This window comes from Somniosus microcephalus, chromosome 6 (assembly GCF_052327205.1).
Source record: "Somniosus microcephalus isolate GS21.2 chromosome 6, FLI_Smic_1.0, whole genome shotgun sequence".
Taxonomy (NCBI): Eukaryota; Metazoa; Chordata; class Chondrichthyes; order Squaliformes; family Somniosidae; genus Somniosus; species Somniosus microcephalus.
Genome location: NC_140992.1, coordinates 250087996 through 250101834, shown reverse-complemented (window position 1 = coordinate 250101834; position 13839 = coordinate 250087996). Strand labels below are relative to the sequence as shown.

The following is a 13839-nucleotide window of genomic DNA, read 5'->3' as shown; positions in this document are numbered from 1 at the left end:
TAACAAAAGAATTGAGGCCTAGAAATTGGGTTGGGGCGCCAAAGTGGCGCAAAAGTCGGCTAAGCGCAGGATTTAGCGCAGCGATCGGTGTGATACCGATCGCCAGAAATTCAGTTTCAGTGCCCCTCGAGGGAGACGGGGCAAGGCTCGAGGCGTTCCGCGTCCCTCTTAGGGCGCTGAAACTGAATATTGCAGCGCAACGTGCCGCAGCGCCACATGCTGTGGCACGGCACGCCGCGGTACTGCAGGCCTTCCTCCCACTGTTAAGGGGGAGGTGCCTGCAACAGCACGATCCCCGAAAGCGAGTGCCGGCAAATGAGCCTGGCACCAAGGAGAAGTGCCGGGCTCTCGGGAAACAGCCGGCAATGCCGCAGGTGGGGGGTTAGGAGGCCGGGGACGGAGGTGCTGGCAGGCGGCCGCCGAAAAAGCGGCCGGCCCACACCTCCACCTTAACTTGCGCCGCTGCCGGCACAGTAAGGCCCCGTGAACCGGGCGCGGGTAGCGAGCGGCGCAACTGTGGCGTTCGCTACCAAATATCGCGAACGGGGCACTGCGCACACCGATGACGTCATCGGTGGTGGCGCAGCGCAAATGCCTAACGCCACCATTAGCGCCCCTACTGAATATCGCCGGAGACGCAGCCAGTGGCGCTACAGCCACTGACTGCCTCTTTAGGTGCTAAACTACTCACCCAATTTCTCCCCCTCAGTGTTTTTGTCAACATCCAACAACATTCTTGTAAATGACATGAATGATAGCTTTCAAACAAATGATAATCTCCCTGTGCCGAGAAGAATTAAATATTAATATTCTTGTAGTTAGCATAGCCTTCCAGCATATGCGTCCTTGTGCTGAAATTGGAGGTGGTTTCACACTTTAAAAAGTTGTGTGACACTGTAAACAGTGCTAACAAATTAGAGTCAGTCCTTGGCAATTCTCAGTAAAATGTTAAAGCCAATGACAAGCATTTGCAACCAGATAAAGTGGGGATCAATTGCACAAGATTACACCAAGGTAGGCCACAGTAAGGCTACGACTCAAAAGCCTGTGGAAAACAGTAAAGGAGCTTGTAGACAGAAGCAATAAATCCCCCCATCCATTCTTTTCCGGCAAAGTATTTAGGAATTTTGTTTTGCAGCCTTTGTTCAGCAGATTAAGTATCACACTCTAAGTAATCTAGTTTTTAAGTATTGCTTATAAACACCTTTTAAAACTAAAATTAGTTTTATCTGATCTGTCCTGATGCCTAATGTGGTACTAAGACATACAGATCCGAAGACCTCGGATTCAAAGCACAGTTCGTATTAAAGTGTGCGTGTCTGTGTCGGTGTGCGTGGGAGTTCTGAAGACAGGATCAGGCTTGCCTCCAATACCAGTTGGCTGACACTCACCATCTTGGCTCACATGTTAAGGATGACCGCTTAGGTGAGGTATCAGAGGACTGCCAGCATTCCAGCAAGAGCCAAAAACAGGAGAAGAAAAAAATTGGGGAAAAAAAGGATTGTTTTGGACTGCAGCATAATTTATTACGTACATCCTGAGGTGTCTAAAACATTGTGGAAAAGAAGTTATTCAATTACACTCAACAGGATGTACTTACAGTACAGCAAAAAGATGTATAATTTTGCTGAAAAAACTTGCAATTGCAGTTTGGATTTGTTCACTATATGTTTTTTTAAAGAGAGTTCCAGGAACCTAGGGTGACTGTGAGAAGTTCTGGGAAGGTCCCTGAACTAATCAGATTGCAGAAGTTTTCTATATTTGGTTACTTACTGGCACATTGTTTGTTTGCAAATAAAAAAGGATTTATTTTCCTTTGAGAATTGATACTGGCCCTGAATTTCCGATCGGAAGCTTCCTGCAGGCGGATGCCTCCGATCGATAAAAAAATCTACGAACTTATCTGCAGGATCTGTAGATCCCGAGGCTTGCGATCCTGGGCCTCTCCTCTTTGAAATGCGCAGAGGCCCAGGTATCCCAGGGGCGCATGCGGTTCGCAAGCACCCCTGGGATCACATGGGCCTGTTAGAAACTAGGGGTGCCTAAAAATGTATATGGCTTTTAAATAAGTTTCGTTTTCCTGGGAAGCTTGCATTAGAATTTGAGACAGTCTTTTTAATCAGTTAGATTAGGTGAAACATAAACATTCCACACGGGGGCCCATAGGATGGTCCTGCCAGGCTAGTTATCTGTTGTTTGTAAGTTAGGGCTTTGACTTAGTTAATGTATCTTTAATTTGGCCAGTGAAGGCCCAGCCTATGTTTCTTCCGTTATTACTAATAACCATATTATAATCTCCACAGATAGAATTTGGAGTTTGTTTAGCAGAACTGCTTGTGAAGATAATGAAAAGTTAATTAGGAAAAGACATAGAGAAGGATAAGGTATCCATCTTAGAATGGGCCATTTGCTAGATGAAGGTGAGATAGCGACTGATTAATGTGTGACAGCTCTGGCTGGGGCCATGATTAAGAGGGACAGGGCCTTGTACTTGCTGGGAAAAAGGGGGAGAGAGTAAAAAAAGAGATAAGATGGATTCCAATGGAGGAACCTTCAAAATGTAAAAAAACAAGGATGAAGTAATGAGACCTTCTTTTGGGGAGGGCTTTCATTCAAACACCAAAACAAAGAACTTAAGCTGTCATTGGTTGATGAAGTTTTGGAGGAATCCCTATAGGTTAAATGGTCTTGTCAATAACTTGGCCTCAGGCCCACCCCTAAAAAGAGAATAAAAAGTGACCTCCCAAGGGCTTGCACACAGACGGTGGAAGGGAGAGCCGAACAGCTGGTCGAACGCTCTTTTAAGAGTGATCCCATGCTCACCATCGAAGGCCTGAGAGAGAGAGAAAGAGAGAGAGACCAGAAGCCAGAGAACTGTTTACGCATGCCAGCCGTCCGTCCGATCGGGTCCGATATCAGCTGCTTGTCACGGTCGTATGTTTTTGCTGTATTACTAGTGTGTTATATTCCGTCCTAAACTCTGATTAAACACAATATACCCACCATATTGGTTTGCACTTGATCCTGTTTACCAGAGATACGTGAATCTCTACAGGCCAGGTGAACCAATGGGAGAAGGGAATCGCCCTTCATTCTTTTGACAGGTCTGTATGCACGGAACTGTCAAAAGTATGAATTGGAATGGCAGCAAAAATGCACCAACACACAAATAAATAAAGAAAAACCATTACATATATAAAATTAATTAAAATGTCATATTTTAAACAAAAATTTAATTTTTTGAAAAATAAATTTAAATGTTTTAAAGGGGCTAAAAATAACCTTACCTGATTGCACAGGTTTTTTAATGTCTAAATGATATAAAAATAATTTTTTTTCAGTTATTTTAAACTCTTTGCAGGTAAAAGCAGGCCCTACGTCAGCTTTTACCAGGCGTAAGAATTTGACAGTCATTCAACAGGCAGAAGTTGTGCAAAAAGCGCAACTCTCCGCCTGCAGAGGCACTTTTCTTGGGCATGGGGATGATCTGTCAAGAGAATTCTTGACAGATCGCAAGTGCCGGGTTTCAGCGCATGCGCTTCACATGCACTTGCGCGGCCCCTACGGTTGCGTACACACCTCGTACGCACCCGTGGGGGTCGGAAAATCCGGCCCAATGTCTTTCTGAAATTAGGATCGGAGAGCCTCGAAAGTATGCCAATATTCACAACCACACAGAAGAAAATATATTTTGGAAAGCATGGTTGCACAAATGGATCAATATTCTGCTCTTTTCAGGTGGTGCCATATTCTAGGCTTCTCCCTCGTTGCTAGTTCATGCTGAGGTACAGTTTTACCAACTGGACAAGAAAGGAAATTAAACTATTTTGCTTTTACATAGTTCCTAGTTGTTGCTGTGCTCCGAGGTCTTGGAGAGTCATACATCTGTCCACAGTGTGAGAGTAGTCCTATGTGGGGTTGGAGGAGAAGGAGGAGGAAAGTGTATGGGAATAAAAAGAAAAACAATCCTAAACATCTTTAATTCAGCTGATGGGAAATTTGCTAGGTCTAACATTTCTGCATGTTGGCTCAAAATTTGTGTGCTGCAACAGATCCGTGAAAATCAGTTTGAAAAAGAAAAGATTTACTGCATATTCTCCATGCAACAAAAGACAATGCAAAAACGATGAATTAACAAATAATTGAGCAGCACTCTTATGTGGTGCTCCATCTAGTGGCCTGCCTGAGAACAGACCAGTTCAAAAGCAAAACAGAAACTGGAATTTGGACTGCAGAAGACCAACCAAAACAGGTATACTGATTTGGATACTGTTGAGGGGGATGATTTACCAGAGGAAGGCAGCAGCAGCCAACTTCCTGGCACCAGGGGTGCTTCTGCTGCTCAGGAAGGGAGGAAAAAGAGTGGGAGAGCAATAGTGGTAGGGGATTCTATCGTAAGGGGAACAGATAGGCGTTTCTGTGGCCGTAGACGTGACTCCAGGATGGTTTGTTGCCTCCCTGGTGCCAGGGTCAAGGATGTCACTGAACGGCTGCAGGGCATTCTGAAGGGGGTGAACAGTCAGAGGTCGTGGTTCACATTGGGACCAATGACATGGGTAGGAAGAGGGATGAGGTCTTGCAGCAAGAATTTAGGGAGCTAGGTAGCAGATTAAAGAGCAGGACCTCAAAGGTTGTAATCTCTGGATTACTCCCGGTGCCACGTGCTAATGAGTAAAGGAATAGGAGGATAGAGCAGATGAATGCGTGGCTAAAGAGTTGGTGCAGGAGGGAGGGCTTTAGTTTCCTGGATCACTGGGCCTGCTTCTGGGGAAGGTGGGACTTATACAAGTCGGACGGGTTGCACCTGAACCGGAACGGGACAAATATCCTTGCGGGGAGGTTTGCTAGCAGTGTTCGGGGGGGTTTAAACTAAAATGGCAGGGAATTGGGAACCTGAGCAGGGAGACAGAGGAAAGGGAAACAGGGATAAAAGCAAAAGATAGGAAGGAGAAAAACCAAAAGTGGCAGTCAGAGAACTCAACAGTTTAAATCAAACGTGGCCACAGTAAATAATAATTCTAATAGGTCTAAGAGCGTTAAAAAAACAAGCTTGAAGGCTTTGTGTCTTAATGCGAGGAGCATTTGTAATAAGGTGGACGAATTGGCTGCGCAAATAGAGGTAAACGAATATGATTTGGTTGGGATTACCGAAACGTGGCTCAAGGATGGCCAAGACTGGGAACTCAACATCCAGGGGTATTCGATATTCAGGAAAGATAGGCAAAAAGGAAAGGGAGGTGGGGTAGCATTACTGGTTAAAGAATGGATTAATACAATTGTAATGAAGGATATTAGCTCTGATGATGTGGAATCTGTATGGGTAGAATTGAGAAATACTAAGGGGAAAAAAACATTAGTGGGAGTGGTATATAGACCTCCCAACAGTAAGGCGGAGGTTGGGGATGGCATTAAAAGGGAAATTAAAGAAGTGTGCAATAAGGACACAGCAGTCATCATGGGTGACTTTAATCTACATATAGATTGGCCAACCAAATTAGTAACAATACTGTGGAGGAGGAATTCCTGGAGTGTTTACGGGATGGTTTCCTGGACCAATATGTCGAGGAACCAACCAGAGATCAGGCCATCTTAGACTGGATATTATGTAACGAGAAAGGATTAATTAGCAATCTTGTTGTACGAGGCCCCTTGGGTCGGAGTGATCATAATATGATCGAATTCTTCATTAAGATGGAGAATGAAGTAGTTGACTCAGAGACTAGGGTCCTCAATTTAAATAAAGGAAACTACGATGGTCTGACGAGCGAGTTAGGTAGGATTGATTGGGGAATGGCACTCAAAGGGTTGACGGTGGATAGGCAATGGCAAACATTCAAAGACCGCATGGATGAACTACAGAATTTGTTCATCCCAGTTTGGCATAAAAATAAAACAAAAAAGGTGACTCAACCGTGGCTAACAAGGGAAATTAGGGATAGCATAAGATCCAAGGAGAGGACATATAAATTGGCCAGAAAAAGCAATAATCCTGAGGATTGGGAGCAGTTTAGGATTCAACAAAGGAGGGCAAAGGGATTAATTAAGAAAGGGAAAATAGAATATGAGAGTAAGCTAACAGGGAACATAAAAACTGACTGTAAAAGCTTTTATAGATATGTGAAGAGAAAAAGATTGGTGAAGTCAAGCGTAGGTCCCTTGCAGTCAGGATCAGTGGAATTTATAATGGGAAACAAAGAAATGGCAGACCAACTAAATTCATACTTTGGTTCTGTCTTCACAAAGGAGAACACAAATAACCTCCCAGAGATGCCGGGGAACATAGGGTCTGATGAAAGGGTGGAACTGAAAGAAATCAGTATTTGTAGGGAAATGGTGTTAGGAAAATTGATGGGACTGAAGGCCGATAAATCCCCAGGGCCTGAAAATCTACATCCCAGGGTACTTAAGGAAGTGGCCCTAGAAATAGTAGATGCATTGCTGGTCATCTTCCAGAACTCGATAGACTCTGGAGCAGTACCCATGAATTGGAGGGTAGCTAATGTTACCCCACTATTCAAAAAAGGTGGTAGAGAAAAAGTGGGGAATTATAGATCGGTAAGCCTGACATCGGTAGTGGGGAAAATGCTAGAGTCTATTATAAAAGATGTAATAGCAGAGCACTTGGAAAGCAGTGACTGGATCGGACAAAGTCAACATGGATTTACAAAAGGTAAATCATGCTTGACTAATCTACTGGAATTTTTTGAGGATGTAACTGGTAAAATAGATAAGGGAGAACCAGTAGATGTGGTGTATTTGGACTTTCAGAAGGCTTTCGATAAGGTCCCACATAAGAGATTAGTGTGCAAAATTAAGGCACATGGGATTGGGGGCAAGGTATTGACTTGGATAGAGAACTGGTTGGCGGACAGAAAGCAAAGAGTTGGAATAAACGGGTCGTTTTCCGAGTGGCAGGCAGTGACTAGTGGGGTACCGCAAGGATCGGTCCTAGGACCCCAGCTGTTCACAATATATATTAATGATCTGGACGAGGGAATTGGATGTAATATCTCCAAATTTGCAGACGACACAAAGCTGGGTGGGAGGGTAAGCTGTGAGGAGGATGTCGTGAAACTCCAGTACGATTTGGGCAGAAACATGGCAAATGCACTATAATGTGGATAAATGTGAGGTTATCCACTTTGGTGGCAAAAACAGGAAGGCAGATTATTATTTGAATGGCAATAGTTTGGGAGAAGGGGGAAGTGCAAAGAGACCTGGGTGTTCTTGTGTGCCAGTCGCTGAAGGTAAGCATGCAGGTGCAGCAGGCGGTTAAGGCGGCAAATGGTATGTTGGCCTTCGTAGCAAGAGGGTTCGAGTACAGGAACAAGGATGTCTTGCTACAGTTGTACAGGGCCTTGGTGAGACCGCACCTTGAATATTGTGTGCAGTTTTGGTCGCCTTACCTGAGGAAGGACGTTCTTGCCATGGAAGGAGTGCAGCGAAGGTTCACCAGGCTGATACCTGGGGTGGCAGGAATGACGTATGAGGAGAGATTGTGTCGATTGGGCTTATACTCACTGGAGTTTAGAAGATTGAGAGGGGATCTCATCGAAACCTATAAAATTCTGTCAGGCCTGGACAGACTAGATGCAGGAAGGATGTTTCTGATGGCCGGGGAATCCAGAACCAGGGGTCATAGTCTAAGGGTAAGGGGTAAGCCATTTAGGACTGAAATGAGGAGGAATTTCTTCACCCAGAGAGTGGTGAACCTGTGGAATTCTCTGCCACAGAGGGTGGTGGAGGCCAGTTCATTAAATATATTCAAGAAAGAGTTGGATATATTTCTTAAGGCTAAAGGGATCAAGGGATATGGGGAGAAGGCAGGGACAGGGTACTGAATTTGGATGATCAGCCATGATCTCATTGAATGGCGGAGCAGGCTCGAAGGGCCGAATGGCCTACTCCTGCTCCTATCTTCTATGTTTCTATGTAATGCCTTGCTACATGGAGGCTCGGTGACTCAGGGTGAGAATTCATATTTAGATTTTGGAAGGCTGCAAGAATGAAGATCAAGCATGAACCCAAAGGCTGAATTGTGGACCTGCAATTCACCAACTCTTCCAACGATAGGGTTCGCCTTGTCCTCACCTTTCACATTCAACGGATCATCCTCCGCCATTTCTGCCACCTCCAAAGTGATCCCACCACCAAACGCATCTTCCCCTCCCCTTTCAGCATTCCGTAGGGTCCGCTCCCTCCGAGACACCCTAGTCCGCTCCTCTATCACCCCCAGCACCCCTTCCCCTGGCACCTTCCCGTGCAAGCGCAGGAGATGTAACACCTGCCCTTATACCTCCCCACTTCCCACTGTCCAGGGCCCCAAACACCCCTTCCAGGTGAAACAGCGATTTACTTGTGCTTCTTGCAATCTAGTATACTGTATTCGCTGCTCACGATACGGTCTCCTCTACATTGGGGAGACCAAACGCAGATTGGATGACCGCTTTGCGGAACACCTCCCTTCAGTCCGTAAGGGTGACCCCGAGCTTCCGGTCGCCTGTCATTTTAATTCACCGCTCCATTCCCACTCGGACCTCACCGTCCTTGGCCTCTTGCATTGTTTCATGGAAGCTCAATGTAAACTCGAGGAACAGCACCTCATCTTCCGATTAGGCACTTTGCAGCCTTCCGGACTCAATATCGAGTTCAACAATTTCAGATCATAACCTCGGCCCCTATTACATTTTTACTTATATTTTTTATCCACACCTTTGTTTTGGTTTTTCCCTCCCCCCCTTTCCTTTCTCTCTCCCACATGGCAGCTGTCTCCCATTCTGCCAGCACATTTCACACCTAATCTAGAGCTGTCTTTTGTCTCCACTAGTCCTATCACCATCTCGTCTTGTTTTGAATACCTCTTAATGTCTCTTCTCTTTTGTTCTCTCCCAGCCTGGCCTCTTAATCTGTTTCATTCCCTGTGCCTCTTTAGTCTTGATAAAGGGTTTTGACCCGAAACGTTGACTCTAATTTCTCTCTACGGATGTTGCCTGGCCTGCTGAGTTTTTCCAGCATTTTCTGTTGTTATTTCGGATTTCCAGCATCTGCAGTATTTTGCTATCGAACTCTTCCAATGATCTATTCTTCCAGATATTGGCAGTAATCTTGCCGTTATAGGCTACTTATAATAAGTTATAAATTGTCTTCAGCTTCAATAGTGAATTGCAGAAAAAATCACTATGAGGCTGCAACATTTCCAGCCTCTGCAAGGGTATTATAATCATACAAAAAAAAAACAAATCTGTACCTCAGTATTTGCGTTACAAGACCAGCCACCAGCACAAGGTCATTAGGTTGTGATCTTAATTTCATTTTCCATTGTTTGGGCCACTCCTACAAATCAAAAGATAAAATAGCTTCAGTACAATTGTCATTGGTTGTGGGAAAGTTTATTACTGTAAATGGTACTCACAATTGCTGTTAACCTACAAATTCTGAAAGAAGAAACTCTAGCTTTACAACAAAATCATCACAAGCTGCTGTCTGCTAAACTGTCCAAGCCTTGGTTAAAATCAAATACTTAGCTTGCTTCTTTAAAAAGGCCATTGTGCCTACACATGCTATATAGAACTGTGTGTGTATACACAAGACTTACTTTAATTTGATATTTATGCAGCGATTTCTGAAGTAGTAAAATGTATAATGTTGCCTTAAAAAGGGATCTAGGACAGCTAGGACTACTTTTGATTCTCGAAAATAAAATTATTCTTTTTGTTTGGTTAATGGAATATTGTCATGGAGGCATGAAACATCAACCCTTATTTTGTTTCAGTACATCTGAACAGATACAGGTATTTTTCTTTTGGTACTTACATGGTCCTGCTCAAACTCTAAAATGCTTGCGTATACGTTTCTCTGCTCCTCCTCCTCAGGGGTCAGCGTGGCACTGTTTGAAAACCTCCTTAAAAAGGAACCAACGTCATTAGATGCAATATCTCTCTATTTACTTGATTACATACAGTCATCATTACATAGAGTCATTATTCTTTGGAAAAAGTTACATTCCTCACCAACTAAACGGAGTGTGTGGGAGAAGTCCAAACAAAGACCTTTAAAAGATTTAAAGCATCTGCAAACAAATATTTTTACTTCTTTGCAACACTGTACATGAGGACCTAAAGCCCAAAAGGTACTCTTTTGACAGAGATCATTAACCCAACACATTGAGAGAAAGGAAGATGGTACATCGCTTAAAAAAAAAATCAAAACACACATGTACACAATCTATGGGGGGCCATTTTCATTTCGAGCAAACTTTGGGCAGGTGGTAAATGGAGGGATCGCACCACCCAGCCCAGGTCACCCACGGGATCAATTTTGGTGATTGGGCATCATTTAAATAAAATCAGTGACCAGCCAGTGCTACATGAGTGATGGCAGGCAGCTCACCAATCGGGGGGGGACGGGGGGGGACGGGCAGGAAAATCCAGCAGCTTCTTTGCAGAACTGAGGCAGCAGGGAGAGCTGGGGAGGCGGGGGGCGGAGTTGCACTGGGATCAGCAGCAGCGGTTTACTATCAATAATGCACTGAAAGTTTGCCTCAAACAATAGCACTTTTAAGTAATGTCCAGCAGTTCCTTCCCCACCCCGCCCCCCCTTCACATGATGGAATTTTAACCCACTCCTGAGCGAGGATGCCTACCACAGCCATTCCGTCAGGTGAACCTGTGGGGAAGCCATCTAGGCCCGCTAAGGAAAGTTCAAAAAATAAACTTTCCTTAGTGGGACCCAGAGGAGCACTCTTGCTCCTCCGGACCCCAGAAGTAAAGTCCGAGCTCTGCTGCCCTCGGATCACCGCGCCACCGCCCCCCCGCCCCCCCCCTTCCTCAGCCACAAGACCCTGAACCACCCACCACCCCCTGGACTTACACTGTTGCCAGCAGCGTTCTCTCAGTGCCAGAAGGCAGCCTCTGGGCCCCCCAAATCTTCATTTCCTTCCCGCCGGCCAGCTGCCGCGTTCCAGTGGAACAGCTGCGTAGCTGACCGGCGTAATTCAAACGAGGCCCAACAATTAAAATCTGCCGAGCCTCCGATAAAGACTCCCATGCAGGATTGCCGTCTGATCCAGCCAAGAGTTAAAAATCGGCCTTCTAGTCTCCATGCAAAATCTCTTGCCAACGTAATATCATATATAGATTTTAGAGAACAGTTAAACCAGTTTTCTAAACAAAAAAGGTTCTTAAAAATAAAACACAGAACAAGGAGTGTCGACAAGAGTTGAGCAATTATGGGGGGGGGGGGGGTTGAGGGGGTGGAAAAATCACACTGATACTGCAGTTTTAAGGCTTTGTTTATCACCTGTTGGCTTCTTCTTGAAGTCTCAGCCTCCGTTCTTCCATCTTTCTTTGCAGCTGTACAATACACTGTTACGGATATTTGCTCACTTTCTATAATTTTACAACTACTGGGTTCCCAGAATATTTAAAGTTATGCAAAAGAACAGGAATAAAGATCACTTTAAAAGTGCAGTATTATCTTTTTTTGTTAAATGCAAAAACAAATAACCCTAAGCTCCCAGAAGTTAACCATTCAAGACTGTAAACATTACTTCTAGGTTCTTTTGAAAGGCAGGAGTGTTGAGAAAGGAATGGAAAAGTTTACACATCTGATAAGGTTTCTCGTCACAGACCCTGAATCAATGGCTTGACCCTTTTAAAAGGTAGGGTCAACCTTCCAGAGTAAAGATAAAACCACTGTTTGTATATTGCCACACTCAACAAAAGGACTTTTTACAATCACAAAGTGTTTTAATCACGTGTGACTTCTCCATTGAAAAAAAAATTACATGAAGAGAACAATCTTACCACCTTGGTGTGAATACTTGAGATAGGGAGGGGGAAGGCCATGAAGTGATTTGAACAGGAGGATAAGAATTTTATGTGGGAGGCCTTGTAGACTGGGAGCAAATGTAGGCCTGCGAGCACAGAGGTGATGGACAAGCGTGACTTGGTGTGGGTTAGGATACAGGCATTAGAGTTTTGGATGAGCTGAAGTTTATGAAGGATGAAAAGACGGCCAGGAGAGCATTGGAATAGTCGGGTCTGGATGTGGCAAAGGCATGGAGTGAGGCAGGGGCGGAGTTGAGTGATGTTAGAGGTGGAAGTAGGCGGACTTTGTGATGGGAGAGGAAATGGGGTGGGAAATTCAGCTCAGGGTCAAATAGAACGCTGAGGTTGTGAACGGTTAACTTCAACCAGACAAGTGGCCAGGGAAGGGGATGGTGAGGATATGAAGTGTGTGGCGGGGGCTGAAGACAATGGCTTTGGCCTTCCCAATGTTTAACTGGAGGAATTTTGGTTCAGCCAGGAATGGATGTCAGACAAGCAGGCTGACAACAGAGTCGGTGTCAATGAATGAATATCGAAAAAACATGAAGATGACATTTTACTGGACTAAGATTTTTGAAACCTACAGGTTTCTTAATGCAAGATGAAATTACTGCTAGCATCTTAGAAGCAATGCTGGCCTCAATTAATTTCTTCAATACCATGCAAGTTACACCGAATGTACAAAATGCTGAATTTAGCAATATTTTTAGTTCAATATATTTGATTAGTTCAAATGCAAGGGTTATTTTTCCGGGCTAATGGGTTTTAGCGGGACACAGAATTAAGCTGGCATTACCCGATGAAGGGACTATAAGTGCTATTACTTCTACAGTGAACAGGAAATTCTAAAACTTCACCCACTGATGCACAGTCACCATTTCTAGATACCAATTTGCCAGAGGCAAGATCAAAATGTCCACTGAATATAAAACCAGACCAACCCCAAATTCCTCTAGTCATCTCTGTAATACAATAAAAAGGATACGGCTGCCTGCCTTGCCTGTGCAATGATCAGGTTCTCCATCATCTGCCGCTGAAGAGACAATGTCTGAAAATAAAAACATGTTTTGACAAGAAAATTCTATTTAAAATGTTTATGCTTTGCTTAGGAGATTGCTATTTCAACAAAGTCAGAAGTGGAGTGTAACTGTATCTATGCGGGTGATATGAGACAGCTGCACGTTATCTTCCTTTGTTTGCAGGTTTCAGTTTCTCTACATTTTTATTTCATGTTCCAATTAAAAAACAAATTATGGGAAGCAAATTTTTTCAAAGTCCTCCAACTTGACAACCAAGCTACTGCTCAAGTTCATGAAAAATTAACTTAACATTTAATTTTTCTTATATTTCTTACTGAATTTTAGCTTAGGAGAATGCCAGAATGATACAAATCCATCTTGAAAGTTAGTATGACAGAAAGTATGAACATTTTGAAAGATGCAAACGAATCCAGTACATCTTTTACTGGGCTTGGTAAAGATCATTATTTTTTAACTCTCACCGACAGGTAGTACTTTTGAAGACTATTGTCCATCAGATTGACGAATTGCAAATGTCTAGTTATTTATTGTTTGAAGGGCTAAGGGGAAAAGAATAACCCTGGCAATTCAATATTACGTATTGAAGCAACTGAAAATGGGCAAAAATGCAAAAAGTACAAGACAATCTTCGGTGCTGAATGTTATCTTCTACAGGCTTACAGTACAAACACAGCTAAGATTGCTTCAGCTAGCAAGGCAGAAAGGTTTTTCAAACATGGGCACAAGTACTCCACCAAAGTCATGAGAATATGTAGTAACAAAGAAAGAACTTGCATTTATATAGCGCCTTTCACAACCTCAGGTCATCCCAAACGCTTCACAGCCAATGAAGTGTTGTAACTCCCTACCGAACAGCACTGTGGGAGTACCCTCACCACATGGACGGCAGTGGTTGAAGACGGCGGCTCACCACCACCTTCTCAAGGGCAACTAGGGATGGGCAATAAATGCTGGCCTTGCCAGCGAGACCC

The 13839-nt window shown here is 44.0% G+C and overlaps 1 protein-coding gene across 4 annotated transcripts in view; it reads right to left on the bottom strand.

The window, feature by feature from the left end:
- Positions 1–13839, bottom strand: part of vps9d1 (VPS9 domain containing 1) — a 95794-nt gene that overhangs the window by 57486 nt on the left and 24469 nt on the right. For all 4 annotated transcript variants that reach the window (XM_085991732.1, XM_085991734.1, XM_085991735.1 and 1 more), the window contains exons 6-9: positions 12814–12876; positions 11299–11351; positions 9814–9901; positions 9248–9333 (exon numbers count right to left, since the gene is read on the bottom strand). In XM_085991732.1, the coding sequence (XP_085847858.1) occupies positions 9248–9333; positions 9814–9901; positions 11299–11351; positions 12814–12876 (290 nt within the window). The remainder of the gene's footprint in view (positions 1–9247; positions 9334–9813; positions 9902–11298; positions 11352–12813; positions 12877–13839) is intronic.